We start from the raw sequence: 12,841 nt of genomic DNA, 5'->3' as shown, positions 1-12,841 counted from the left end.
GGGGGTCCCCAGCACCCAGGTGGGAACCCTGGGAACTTAAGGCAGAGCAGAGTTAGTGGGGGTGCTGAGCGAGGACAGCCCATCACCTTAGTGTCTGAGAAACCTCTTGCACAAGTGGTTCCTCGCAGCGTGGTAGGAAGCCAGAGCTGTTGGCCAAGAGTTGTCTACTCTCCCTACTGTGGGATGGTGCAGGCAATGGCTCACCCTGGCTGCAGCTCAGACACCCTTTCTGGGGATGGTTTCCCCCCAGAAGGACTTGAAGACCTCCATGCCAGCATTCCCCACCCTGCACCCAACCCCAGTGTCAATCTGGCAGTGACTGATAGATGACACAGAAGACACAGGGGTAACAGAAATGAGTAGTTTTCCTCTTTGTGGACCAGCTGCGAGAAAGACACATGTCAAACCCAGAATGTTGGGCAGCAGGACCTGCATGCAGGCCCTGGACATCTGGGTACACAGTAAGATCAAGAGGAGGCAGCCATGGCAGGAGGTGTCCCACACATGGTCCCAGGGCTGCTGTCCCCGCTCATGTAGCCTGTGGGTGCCTTTGCTGGTAGCAAATAAGGCAGCAGCGGCCGTGCTTGCCCATGTCCACGGAGCACGCGTGGCACACCTTGCCCTGGCACAACCTGCTGAGAGAGAAGGAGGTGAGAGCTGAGCCATCCCTGCACAGTGCCAGTGCCACCCCTCATTCCCCTCATAGCCCACCTGCAGTTGTACCGCCGGGAGAGGAGGCGGAAATCTTTGTGGCAGCGGGCACACAACCCTGGGTCGCGGGGCACCGGACTGGGCATCGGGGTGTCAATGCCCTCTGTCTTCTGCCACAGGGCATCCTTCTCCCTGCGGGAGGGGAGACGTCAGCACTGGCTTTGCCTGGGCTCTGGTGCCCTCCTCTGGGCAAAGGGGTTTGGGTCCCCTTGCCCTTGCGTGGAGTCGCCGGGGCTCTCACCGCAGCAGCTCCAGCAGCCGCTTCTTCATGTCGCGGATGAGCTCCTGCTGCCGTGCCTGCTCGGCGCCGCGCGTGGCCTCCCGCTCCAGGGCTTCCCGCTGCGCCCGCTGCAGTGCCGATGCCCAGCGCTCACCGTCCTGCCGGGCCCTGGCGCGGGGCAGTGGCAACATGGTCCCCCTGTATCTCAGCTGGTCGTCTCTCCATCCCTCCATGCATGCGGATAAACCTCCCGCTGCTGGTTCCTCTCTCGTTCCATCCCTCCTTTCCTCCCTCCCTTCTTTTCTCTGCTGTTGCCCATCTATCCTCAAGCTCTCTCCCAATCCTCACAGCCACTTTGCCATCTGCCACCCATCCGTTTTCCCACTGTTCACCCATCCTTCTCCATATCTATACCCCTGGTGTTCTGGCGACCCACCCCAAATTCATCCCTGTGTCTCTCCATCCACCGTCCCATCTCCATCCATTCATCCTAAATTGATCCCTCCTTCCCTCCCTCTATCTACTAACGCCAAACCACTCCAACTCTCTGCCCACCTACCCTTTCACCCGACTATTAGTCCCAAATTGACCCCTCCCTCCAGTTCTCCCCCCATCAAATCCTTCCCTCCCTCCCTCTGCCAATCCCCAGCTGCTGTTCGCCTGTGTCCAAGCAGGACATCACTGGGAGCCCCAGGGGACACCATGTGGCAGGTGGAGATAGGAGATCCCACTCTGGGGTGATGGGTGGTGGAAGTAGGGGTCCCTGCCCAACCTGCTGAGCTCCTCCTGCAGCCGTGCCATCTCCTGTCGCTGGGCCTGGAGCTGTTGCCGGCTCTGCCAGGTCTCCTCTTGTGCTGTGGCAGCCAGGCTGGCCAAGCGCTGGGGGAGAGTGGGGGCTCAATCTTGGACCCCAAACCTCCACCCTGCCACGGGATCCCCTTGGACTTGCCCATACCATGGCCATGCTGGTGACCGTGCTGGGTTCCCCTTCTGCCTGAGGGGCTCGTGGGGGCTCCTGGGGACCACTGGCGAGCTCCAGTGCCTGCCGCAGCACCTCCTCCACGGCAGCCACCTCCTTTGAGGTACCAGCATCCTTCAGCATGTCCGTCCGTCCTGCTGCCACCAGCGCTTCCTGGCATTCCTGCAGGCGCGCGGTCAGCGCTGCCGCCTCTGCCAGCACCCTGGCCAGCTGGGTACCCCTCTCCTCTGCCACCTCTTGCCAGCCCCGTGCCTCCTCCTGTGCCCGTGCCAGTGCCCCCGGGTCCCCCGCTGCCACTGCTGCCTCCAGTGCCCGCTCCAGGAAGGTGTTGGTTTCCCGCAGTGCCTCAGCCTCGCGTGCCCACAGCTGGGCCCACCGGGCACTGCCCTCCTCCTGCCGCCGGTGCCGCAGGTCTGCCCGCGCCAGCTGTGCTGCCAGCGCCCGTGCTGCCGCCTCACGCTGACCCAGCTCGACCCTCAGTTGGGACACCAGTGCCTGCAGGGATTCCTCTGTCCCACCCGGCTGCCTGGGCACCAGTGACAGGGACTCCAGCATGCACCTTGTGCCAGTGGACAGTGGGGACATGCCAGGCTCTCTAGAACCATCAGGCTGGGCTGCTTTGCCAGTGCCATGTGCATCCTCCAGTTCCTCTACATCCACATCCTTCATCTCCTTCTCATCCTCCTCCAACTCTTTACGCTTCTCTTCCAAATCCTCTATGTCCTTCTCCACATTTACTTCCACATCCTCCACCTTCACATCCTCCACCTTCACCTCCTTTGTATCCTTACTGTCATCCTTCTCCATGTCCTCTTCATCCTCCTCTTCTTTGTCCTTCTTCACCTCCCCATCCTCTACATCTCCCTCCATATCTTCCACTTCCACACTCCTTGCCTGCAGGGCAGCCAAAGTGGGTGGGCATGGATGGACTGGTGCCCCATGGAGTGCCACAGTGGGATGGCCAATGCCATCGGACCATCCGTGCGCCACAGTGCCAATCCTCTCTGTCTGCAGGGCTGTCTTTGCTGGGCTGCTCCTGATCACCAGGCTGGGCCGTACCAGTGGCCTAGAGGGGACACAGGGCTCAGGGCTACTAGATCACCCCCAAGGTGAACAGGGCATCACCACCCTCCATTTAGGCTCGCTGGGCACAGCAGCCTTTAGGAATTTAAGAGGCAGCAGGGCAGGGGATCAGCAATATTGGTGCCACCACCCTGAGCACCCACAAAACATGTGGCATCCATCAACCCAAGCATGTATGCTTGTGACAGTCCATGCACACAAGCATGTGAGCAGCAGAATAGGTGTGAGTGTGCTGAAACAGCTGCATCCATGATGCCCCCCACAAGTGTGCCCAGGGCAAGGGTGTGCAAACACATACATGTGTCCCTGCGTGTCAGATTTCGCAGTGTCACGGTGTTGCAGCAGGGATATACTTGGCAGATGATGGCTCTTTGTGTGTGTGTGTACACATGCATATGACATGTTTGCAGGCACAGGCATGGTGTGCATGCTGGTGCCAGTGACTGTGCCCCCCTGGGGCCATATATGGAGAGCTGGCACATCTGGAGTGCTGTGTGGGGTCTAGGGCAGTGGGGCAATGCACACATGCTTCTCTGCAATGCTAAGCCCCGGATGCCGCCGATGCCCTTGACACCCCAGTGCTGCCAATGCCCCTGGTGCCCCCAGTGTCCCCAAGCTCACTCTGAGAACATGGGCCAGGCGGTGTCCAGGTCACTCCTGTGCAGAGCCAGGTGGAAGGTGACACAGTCCAGCTCATAGAGGCTGCCCAGGATCTCTGCTCGCCGTTTGGGGCTCAGGAAGGGGCTACGGGCGTAGTACCACTCACTGCAACCACAAAACAAGCTCATGCATCCCTCTATACCCTGGACAGGTACACATGCCTGCAGCACCTCTGCTGACTGGGTGCTGCAGGGCGCTGCCCACCCTGGCCATGTCCCCCACCACCACGAGCATCCCCTCACTGTGCCCCTGCTCTCACCAGAGGCTCTCAGGGTCGAGGAGGCAGAGCTGCAGGGACTCTGCCAGCTGCTGGTGCACCAGGCAGTATCGCAGAAAGGCTCGGCCTCTGCCCACAGGGGTCTTCAGCTGTGGGGGAGAGGGGGTTGTCCATCCCTGTCACTTCAGTCTGCCCCTCCACACACCTCCCTCCCAGCCCATACAGGGAAAGAGGGTCCCCAGGGCTAGGCTTGGGGTGCAGTGGGGATCCCAGAGGGGACAAAACCGTTTGTAGCACCAGTGGGTGAATGCTTGGTGCCCAACCGACTGTGTGCCTGTGCAGAGGTGCATGTGCACCCACAAGCAAGCTCGTGTGTGTGCACAAGATCCTGGGTGGCTCACCAGCCCATGCCCACCTTGTCCAGGGAGGTGACGAAGTGAATGCCTTCATGCTCCTGCCGGCACCGTGCTAGGCCTTGGCACAAGAAGTCCCAATAGTCCTTGCGCTGCCCAAAGAAACTCTTCTTCTCCTTGAGGTCAAACTGACAGAGGTACAAGCTTGGACTTTCTTTTTTTGGAGCATCCCCTGTTCCACCCAGCCTATTCCCTGTGGGGCTGGAATCCAACCAGCTCCCCCAGCACAGTTGGTCCAGGTGTCCCTCTCTTCACTGGCTCCATACCTCAGTTTCCCTTTTGCAGCACATGTAATTACACATGTGGACTAGGGAGAGCCTGGTATAGGTGGCTGGGGATGCCCAGGGTCAGACAATGTTGGGTGGGTTATTCCATCCCCTTAATGGTTAACACGGGGTACCTTCTGCTCTCATGTGTGCCTAAGGGGAAACAAGGCAGGGAGCAGCAGAGATGGAGGAGCAGTAGTACCTGGAGGAGGAACTCTAGCTGGGCACAGAGGCTGTGCAGCTCCCGGCTCCCGTCTGTCACTGGCAGGTTCTGCTCCTGGTAGCTGCATTTCAGCTCAGCCACGGTCTCTGTGGGATGGCAGGGCTGGACTGGCATGGCACCCTCTCCTATCCTACCCCTCTTCCCTCAACTGCCTCACAACTCCTGGCCTCAGGGATTTCTCATGGTGGATGAAATCATAGAATCTAAGTTGGAAAAGACCTCCAAGATCAAGTTCAGCCATTAACCCAACACTTCCAAATCCACCATTAAACCATGTAACCAAATGCCACATCTACAGGTCTTTTAAATACCTCCATGGGCAGTGACTCCACTCCTTCCCTGGGTAGCCTGTTCCAATGCTTGATAAACATTTCCATGAAGAAATTTTTCCTAATATCTAATCTAAACCTCTCCTGACACAACTTGAGGCCATTTCCCCTTGTCCTAGCCCTTGTAACTGGGGAGAAAAGACTGACTCTCTTCTGGATACAACCTCATTTCAGATAGCTGTAGAGAGTTATAAGATCCCCCCCTCCTTTTCTTCAAAGAGAAAGAGGAACTTGGGATGAAGGAGGGGAGCAGGGGGAGCAAGGAGCACGGCCACCTCCTGGGCACTGCCGATTCCCAGGGGCTGGCAGTGAGGATGAGAGCAGGCAGCAGTGGCACAGTTGGCACGTGGATTCTCTGGAGCACCCCTAGCAGTGACACCCCCCACTGCCCATGACTTGGGTACAAGAAGGGTTCTGGCATGGCCAGGGTGAGATGTGCCATCCAGGGAACATGCTGGCAGGGAACTGGTTGGCACACTTACTCTGCAGGTCCTTGATGACACGGTTGAGCTCCCCTTCCCCTGCCATGGCTGTTCACAGGGATCTGCAGAGGCAGGGGCAGTGATGAGAGGTTCTAGGCTGGCACTGCCCTGGCACCCCCAAACTCTCTGTCCCAGAGAGAGGGTCTGCCTCCCCAGCTCTACCCCAGAGCTGCCTGCTGCTAAGGTGGGAGAGGGTAGGTTTAGGCACCCCTTACCCTGCCCATGTTCCCCCACTACATAGGCCAGAGCAGATGGGGTGGACAAAGGTGTCCCATGCTGCACCCTCTTAGTTGTCCTTGTGCCCTGCCCCTGTATGTCCTCTGCTCCCATTCCTTGGGGAGTTTCTGGGGCTGAGCCCACCACATCCCTATTGCGTGCCTGTCCTTATCCCTGTCCCTGTTCGCCAGGATTCAGGATGTGGGTTTGGCGCAGGGGAAGTGCTGCTTTTGCTTCTGCTCTCGCTTCCCTCACTCACATCATGAGTATAGGGGCTTCTGGGTGGTTGAACGAGGGGGCACACCACCCCTGATATGCAGCCCCCCTAAGCTCAGCTCCCTAGGCAGAACCCTCTGGCACAGCATGTTGCCTGCATGGCTGGCATGGGGTTTGGGTGAGCTGCGGGCATGAGGTGAGGGGCCACAGGGCACAGTGCAGTGGAGTGATTTTGGGGTGGGTGGCAGCTTGGCAACAGGGTGAGGAAAATAGCCCACGGAGGTGGCAGGTCTGTGACTTGTCACTGTGGCTGGTATCTGGCTGTTGTGGGGCAGCACACATGTGTTGGGGGTGGGGGTGTGTCCCAGCAGGGTGCATGTGCACTCCCAGGAGTGGGTGCACCGGTGTGCCCAAATGTGCCCAAGCGTGTGAGTGCCCTGTGCCCTCCACTACGGCACAGTGAGGGAGCAGGACGCAGGCTGCCTGTGTTCCCATTCCAGTGCTCTTGAGAGACTGTGATGAGCTATCTTTGCATCTGCCCACCCTACTTGTACCTCAGTTTCCCCTGGGAAGAGAAGCCCCTTACCTGTGTCCAGGAGCTGTGGGGTGCCCCAAGGCAGTTGCTGAGTGCTGCGGGTGCTCTGGCATGTCCCTGTGCCCACACTGTGCCTGCCTGCTTCTCCTTTTGTACCTTGGGCAGGAGGAAGTGTGGGAGGTCGGTGGGGCTGCAGAAGCCACAGCCTGCCCGGCCCACATCACATCAGGCACTGCAGCTTAGTGCCCAGCACCTGGCTCTCTGTTTTGGGGGGTGCCAGTTCTGGGAAAAGGGTCAGCAAGGCTGGTCCCCCTGTGCAGCTTTTGCAGGGGCAGAGGAAGGATAGTGTCAGACATAGGGGGACCCTAATGCTCTCCAATAAGAATGGACATTTGGAATGTTCTGAAGAACCTGCCCGCAGTTTTTGTGGAGGGAGTCTAGGACCCATCCTCCGCTAGAAGCAGCCAGCAGCAGACCTTGGCACAGAGGCCACCCCCATGCACAACAGCCCCTGGGCACAGAGACCCCTGCAGGAACTGCAGCCCCCACTAGCAAGGACCACAACCCTCCCCAATCATCTGGCCTCCACTTGGGGACTATACCCAGAGCCAGTGTGTAAGCTTTTTCCAGAGCATTCTGGACAAGGCTCCCTCTTGTTAAGGAGTCCCCAACCCAGCGGTGCACCTCATTCACTGTGCCTGGACCCCTGTACTGTGTCAGCCCTGTCCTGCGGGCTCCTTCTCGACGGGGGGCTGAAAAACCCCTGTGGGGGGGATGTCAAAGGTGATGACAGCCCCTTCCATCCGTTCAGGCAGGGAGATCCACTGCCATCTCGTTCCCCACAACCATCTTGGTGGATGGCCACAGCGGTGCCCATGTCCTATCCTCTTCCATGCCCCTCCTTCTAGAGCGCGCTGCCCCTACCTGTGCCACCTGGATGTCTTTGGGGGCACCCACGTCCCCCCGGCCAGGCCTCACTCGACACCAAAGTGAAAGTAGGAAGTGATGCTGAGTGGGAGCCTGGGCCTCCCAGCACCCTCCTGGCTCCCGGGTGGGTGTTGGCCTGTAGGTGCAGCTGGGGAGCATAGGGGAACCAGTGGCAGTACTCGGGGTGACCCCAGACTCCTCAGCACCCCATTGCCCCGTGCCACCCTGCAGTGTGTGCCACTGTGGCCATGGGGCACAGCACCCCATATTGGATAGGGTGTTGGGTGTTGGGTGGCAGTGGAGCATCAGCCCACTGTGCTGGGGTCGTGTGTGCGTGTATGTGTGTGCAGGCGTGTGTGTGATTGCACGTGTGTGCCGGCTGTGCGAGCACAGCTATGTGGTTGCATGTGTGGGTGCAAGCTGTACACGTGTGGCTGGTGTGGGTGCGAGGCTGAGAGGGCACCGTGTGTGCCCTTCATTGCACCCACCCATGTGCCCCGTGCCAGGCACTGCAAGGGCAAGACCCCAACACCTGCAGGGGGGACATGCCCTTGCCCGCCGCGCCACTGCGGCAGCCTGGGTCCCCTCTCCCTGCCCCGGCCAAGGGCCAGGGCGGGGGTGCCGGGGGCTGGGGGGGGCAGAGAAGACTCTTACCCATCCTTGGCGTGGGTGCAATTCAATTAATGAGGCCTGGCCCTGGTTCAGCGCAGCCAATAAAGCTAATGGCCCCGCACAGGCCTGGCGCTGCCTGCCGGGGTGGGGGGGCAGCGGGGGAGCCGGGGGCCATCTGCTAATTAAATGGGAGTGGGGGACCATGAAGCCAGCAGTGATGTCACCTCCCTGAGGCTCACTGGCCCCCTCTGCCCTCCAGCCCTCTACCACCCCCAGGGTGTCAGACAGAGCTGTGGGGGACAGCTGTGAAGTGTGGGGGACCACCCAAACTTCCTGCCCCCCACCCTGATGCTGCTGCTTGTTGGGAGGCTTCCCGAGGTAAATGCAATTAGTGCCCATGCCTGGCATGGCCGCTGCCCACGCTTGGCACCAGCAGCTGCCCCGTGGGGATGGGTCCTTGCCTGGCACCAGCATGGCATCATGGCAGCATCCAGGGGTGCTGCTGCCTGCTCCTCTTGGCACTACCTCGATGTGTGCATGGGGGGTGTGTGGTGCCCAGGGGGCTGCAGCCTGTTACTCTGTTCCCCTGCCCTGTGCAAGCCCCATGGCGAGGTGGAGGTGCCCACGGCTGGCTCGAGCTGTCCTGCAGGGAGAGGTTCCCCATGGTAATTCTGTGCTCACAGCACGGTGCATCAATCAGGCAGGCTTTGGGGAGAGACCCCACTGGAAGGGGACTGTGTGGGGAGTCCCTGATTGCGTCCTCAGGGTCCTGAGGAGAGGCTTGGTGGGATGCAAGGAGGACTGGCAGAGGGGGAAGGAAGTCTCCCCCCTGCCCCTGTGTAGGCACTGCAATTTAGGGCTAGGGGTGGGCAGGCGGTACTGTAAGGAAACTGAGGCAGGGTCGGGGCGAGGGTCGAGGATTGAGCTGCGATCGAACCTACGGTGTGCGACCTCCTGCACCCCCAAAACTGGCGGCGCTGGAGGGGGGGACCCTGTCAAGGTCTGGCATTCACCCGAGTGGATGCCGTGCCCGGAGGGCAGGCGGGTGAGCGCCGGAGGTGCCAAGCCCCGAGCCCCGCGTGCGGGAGGAGGAGAAGGAGGAGGAGGAGGAGAAGGAGGAGGGGGAGGAGGGGGAGCGTGTCGGAGCTGGCTCCCACCCAAGCACTGCAGGACAGGGGCGGGCACGGTGCTCCCTGCCTGGCTGCCAGCGCGCAGGCGACGCTGGGGAACCGGCGGGGGGGACAGGGCCCGGTGGGACCGCAGCCCCCCAGCACATCATTGTCGCACGGCCCCGTGCCCAGGGCTGGGCACTTCGGGGGCACTGCCCGGGCACCGGAGCTTGTTGCGGCCGGCGCACGGCTGGGTTCGGCCGCTCGTCCGAGCGTGCCCTGGGCAGGGGTCGGCCCCTGCAGCCTCCCCCCGCAGGGTGAGCCCCTGGCAGGGGCACCATGACCCGGCTGAGCTGGTGCTTTGCCACCTTGGTTGGCTGGGGGAAGTCCTTGGTGTCCTGCCTGCTGCCCCTCCGCGCCCGCCGCCGCCGGGAGGTAAGCGGGCATCGCCGGGCACGGCGTTAGGGTTAGGGGCTGCGGGGGACACGGAGCTGGGGGGGCTCCGGGGTGCGGGGAATGGGGGTACGGGCTGCCGCTGGCCCTGCCTGCTCCGGGCAGCTGGGAGTTAAACCCTGCATATGCATGCCAGGGTGCAGGGCATGTCCTTTGTCCCTCCTTTTGCACCCCCCACAGCGTCTCACTGTGACCCTCTCTTCCCACACCCGAGGAGCCCTGCAGTGCCTGACTGGAGAGGATCTGCTGTACAGCCTTTCATTCTAAGGGATCTGCTGGGATCCCTGTGTCCTTACAGAGAGACTGTACAGGCAGGGGGTGTCCCTGTGTCCTTATAGAACCCACAATGGGAACACTGTGCCCTGCATGAGGGGACCCCAGTGCCCATAAAACACCCCCAAAGTGAAATCCCTATGCCCATAAAGTGGTCAGTGTGTGGGATCCCTGTACCTGTAAACACCTGGCACTGGGAAGCACCATGCCCATAAAGTACTCAGTCAGTGTGTGCTCCCTGTGCCCAACATGAGAGACCCTTGTGGGGTCACTCTGTGTAGGGCACCTCTGTGCCAGTCAGCACCTGGCATGTGTGGGATCCATGTGCCAAAGGATTGCCCCACAGGGGATCCCCGTGCCCATGCAGCACCTGGTGTGGGGACTCATTCTGCTCTGCCACCCAGGCTGCGGAAACTGAGGTAGGGAGGGGGGAAGCTGTTGGAGGGTGCTGGACTCCCACTGCGCCACCCTCACTTTGTTCCTCAGTCTTTGGGAAGCTGCCCCTGCCTGGCAGGATGGCATGGGACACTTAAGCTGCACCATGCCAAAAAAGCAGGTGCCAAAGCCACTGCTGGGCAGCGCCTGAGGGAGTCACTGCAGGCTGGTGACAGTCCAGTATATACCAGGACAGGGACACAGCCTGGAGGAAGGAGAGGCCTCTGACTGCTTGGGGACCCCAGAGCACGCCGGGGACGCAGGATCATGAACTGATGGGAGTACTGGGGAGTGGTCAGGGCTGTGGGTGGGTGGCTGGCATTGGTGAGACGTGGGTTGGTGGTTGTGCAGTCCTATGTCCACCACATTGTCCGTGTGTTTCTGATGTGGGTGTGAGAACACGGACTCGTGGGGGGCTGTAGCACATGTGTACTTGTGCATGTGTGTTCATGGGCATGCGGGTGGGGCTGAGGTGAGAGTGAACTGCAGCTCACATGGGTGTGGGTTCACAGGAGGTCTCTATGGAGCTGCCATGGAGTGTGTTTCTCCTAACACCTGTGTGTATGCTGGGGCAGTAGCAGCAGAGCTTTATGTTGGTGTGAGCTGTTATAGAGGGGTGTCTCAGTCCTTTCTGTGCCGACACACGTGGGACCCGCCCACCATGTGTGACATGGGCTGTGTGTGGTGTACATGAGTGTGTCCTGGCATGTACACAGGGGGACATGTGTGATGTGTGTGTGTGCCCTGTGCACCCAAGAGCAGTGTGGGGGACAGCTCTGCTGGAAAGTGGGTGTGGGGGCCTTGGGGGTGTGGTGACCCCAAGACACAAAGGAGTCCTGCCAAGGCTGGCCCTGCACTCAGAGTACATGCCTACACCAGTAGAACCCGTGCGGGAGTCCCTGTGCTAAGTGACCCCATACGTGTCCACCTGCTGAGAAAATGAGCCTTAAATGATGGTGATGGGCTGTGTCCCTGCGGCCACCCTGTCCCTGTTGTATGACCCTTGTCCCTGCCCTTCTGAGAAGCCTGGGATTGTCACGGCAGTGAATGGGAGGAGGCGATTTATGGGGGGGGGGGGGGTGTGAACACTTCTCTCCACTGGGGCTTTCATTTGTGGGCAGTAACGAGGTTGATTAATAAGGGCTGAAATGATGGGGAGGGGTATGTGAGGGGAGTGGGCAGGGATGACTCTTTGCTTGTTTGGTGCTGTGAGCAGGATCAGTCCCCCCAGCCTCCCTCTGCCCCTGGATCTGGTTGACATGGAGAAATGGGAAGTGTTGTCCTCCATCCCAGCTGGCACATCCCTACAAGGGTACCACTACCCTGGGCCGGGTGAGCACAGCATAGTGGTGGGGTGGAGGACAATGGGACAGGGATATTTTGGGGACGGGATGCTGCACTTTGGGAGGAGCCAGATGCAACCTCAGTCTCTGAGAAGGGCAGCCTCCCCCCACCCCCATCCCATCCTGCCCTTCCTTTCTGGGCTGGCGATTTTATGCAGAGTATAGATGGGAAACCAAGGCATGGGGAGGAGGGCATTACAGTGCCCACGTCCTCTCCATGCCCAGGTTTCCATGCCAGCCGTGGCTCGTCCTGTCGGTGTGTCCTTCCCCCTGGCACGTCCCGCACCCTGACTCACACCCTCATGGTCACGGCCAGCTGAGCACAAGTTTCCAGGCTGGAGCCGGAGTCAGCACTGGCGGAGACAGGGGGAACCGTGTGTCGCACGGCCAAGCCCCCCAGGAGGGGCTGGAGCACCCCCTGCCAAATCCATTCCCGTCAAGGCCGCAGGCTGCCAAGCCGCTCTCCGTCCCGCCTGGAGGTTGTCCCCCCTCGCTGAGGCCCCCCAGCTCCGCGCATGGATGTCCGTTGATCCCTCCCCGTCTCCCATCCCGGGACCACCCAGGGGACTCGGCTGGGGATGGGGGGGGTGCATCCCGCCGCAGGACCCGCTCGAGGCCGGAGGAGGGATGAGGGTGACGTGGGTGGCGGGTGTCCCCCGGTCAGCGGAGGAAATGGATCCCGAATGTGTGTGAGTGGGGAAGAGGGGGCCTGGGACACGCACAGCCCCACTCCGGGCCCCCACAGCCCCGCAGCCCCTCTGCTGGCGGTGGGGGGGGGGGTTGTCCCAGACGCCTCCGGGCCAACTCGACTGGGGCGCTGCGGGGTCGGGGGGGTTTGCCGGTCCCCTCCTCCCCCCGGCCGGAGGGGCGGCGAGGGGCCGGGGTGGGGCGGGCGGGCGGAGCGAGGGGCCGGGGGGCTCGGCCGGCCGGGGACGCGCCGCGGGCAGCATGACCGGGCTGTGCCTCTCCTGCCTGCTCTGGGTACGAGCCGCACCGGGGGGAGCAGCACAGCAGCGCCGCGGGGTCCCGGGGTCGTGGAGCGGGGCTGGTCCCGGGAGCGGGCGGGTGGATGGGACTGGATGCGAGGAGAGCGGGACGGAGCGGGGGCGTTTGCACCGGGACGGGCTGACTGGGAGCAG

The 12,841-nt window shown here is 61.3% G+C and overlaps 2 protein-coding genes across 6 annotated transcripts in view; one reads left to right on the top strand and one right to left on the bottom strand.

The window, feature by feature from the left end:
- Positions 1-347: 347 nt before the first annotated feature.
- RUFY4 (RUN and FYVE domain containing 4) lies at positions 348-6,766 on the bottom strand. Of its 4 annotated transcripts, none has more exons than XM_068195512.1 (11): positions 6,602-6,766; positions 5,584-5,645; positions 4,752-4,858; positions 4,286-4,399; positions 3,913-4,019; positions 3,615-3,758; positions 1,887-2,976; positions 1,704-1,810; positions 953-1,099; positions 712-843; positions 348-632 (listed from the first exon to the last, which is right to left on the bottom strand). In XM_068195512.1, the coding sequence occupies exons 2-11, from the start codon at positions 5,627-5,629 to the stop codon at positions 530-532; spliced, it is 2,097 nt and encodes a 698-aa protein (XP_068051613.1). In that variant the 5' UTR covers positions 5,630-5,645; positions 6,602-6,766; the 3' UTR covers positions 348-529. The 4 variants fall into 4 exon arrangements, with proteins under 4 accessions (XP_068051613.1, XP_068051612.1, XP_068051614.1 ...); XM_068195511.1 differs by having other exon boundaries at positions 4,286-4,411; positions 6,602-6,760; XM_068195513.1 differs by lacking the exons at positions 3,913-4,019; positions 5,584-5,645; positions 6,602-6,766 and having other exon boundaries at positions 4,286-4,411.
- A 5,854-nt stretch (positions 6,767-12,620) lies between these two features.
- Positions 12,621-12,841, top strand: part of TNS1 (tensin 1) — a 62,596-nt gene continuing 62,375 nt past the window's right edge. For both annotated transcript variants that reach the window (XM_068195536.1, XM_068195522.1), the window contains exon 1: positions 12,621-12,683. In XM_068195536.1, the coding sequence (XP_068051637.1) occupies positions 12,651-12,683 (33 nt within the window). In that variant the 5' untranslated portion in view covers positions 12,621-12,650. The remainder of the gene's footprint in view (positions 12,684-12,841) is intronic.

This window comes from Anomalospiza imberbis, chromosome 7, assembly GCF_031753505.1.
Source record: "Anomalospiza imberbis isolate Cuckoo-Finch-1a 21T00152 chromosome 7, ASM3175350v1, whole genome shotgun sequence".
NCBI lineage: Eukaryota > Metazoa > Chordata > Aves > Passeriformes > Viduidae > Anomalospiza > Anomalospiza imberbis.
Note: the sequence above shows the minus strand (reverse complement) of the source record. Positions and strands in the feature narration are given on the sequence as shown.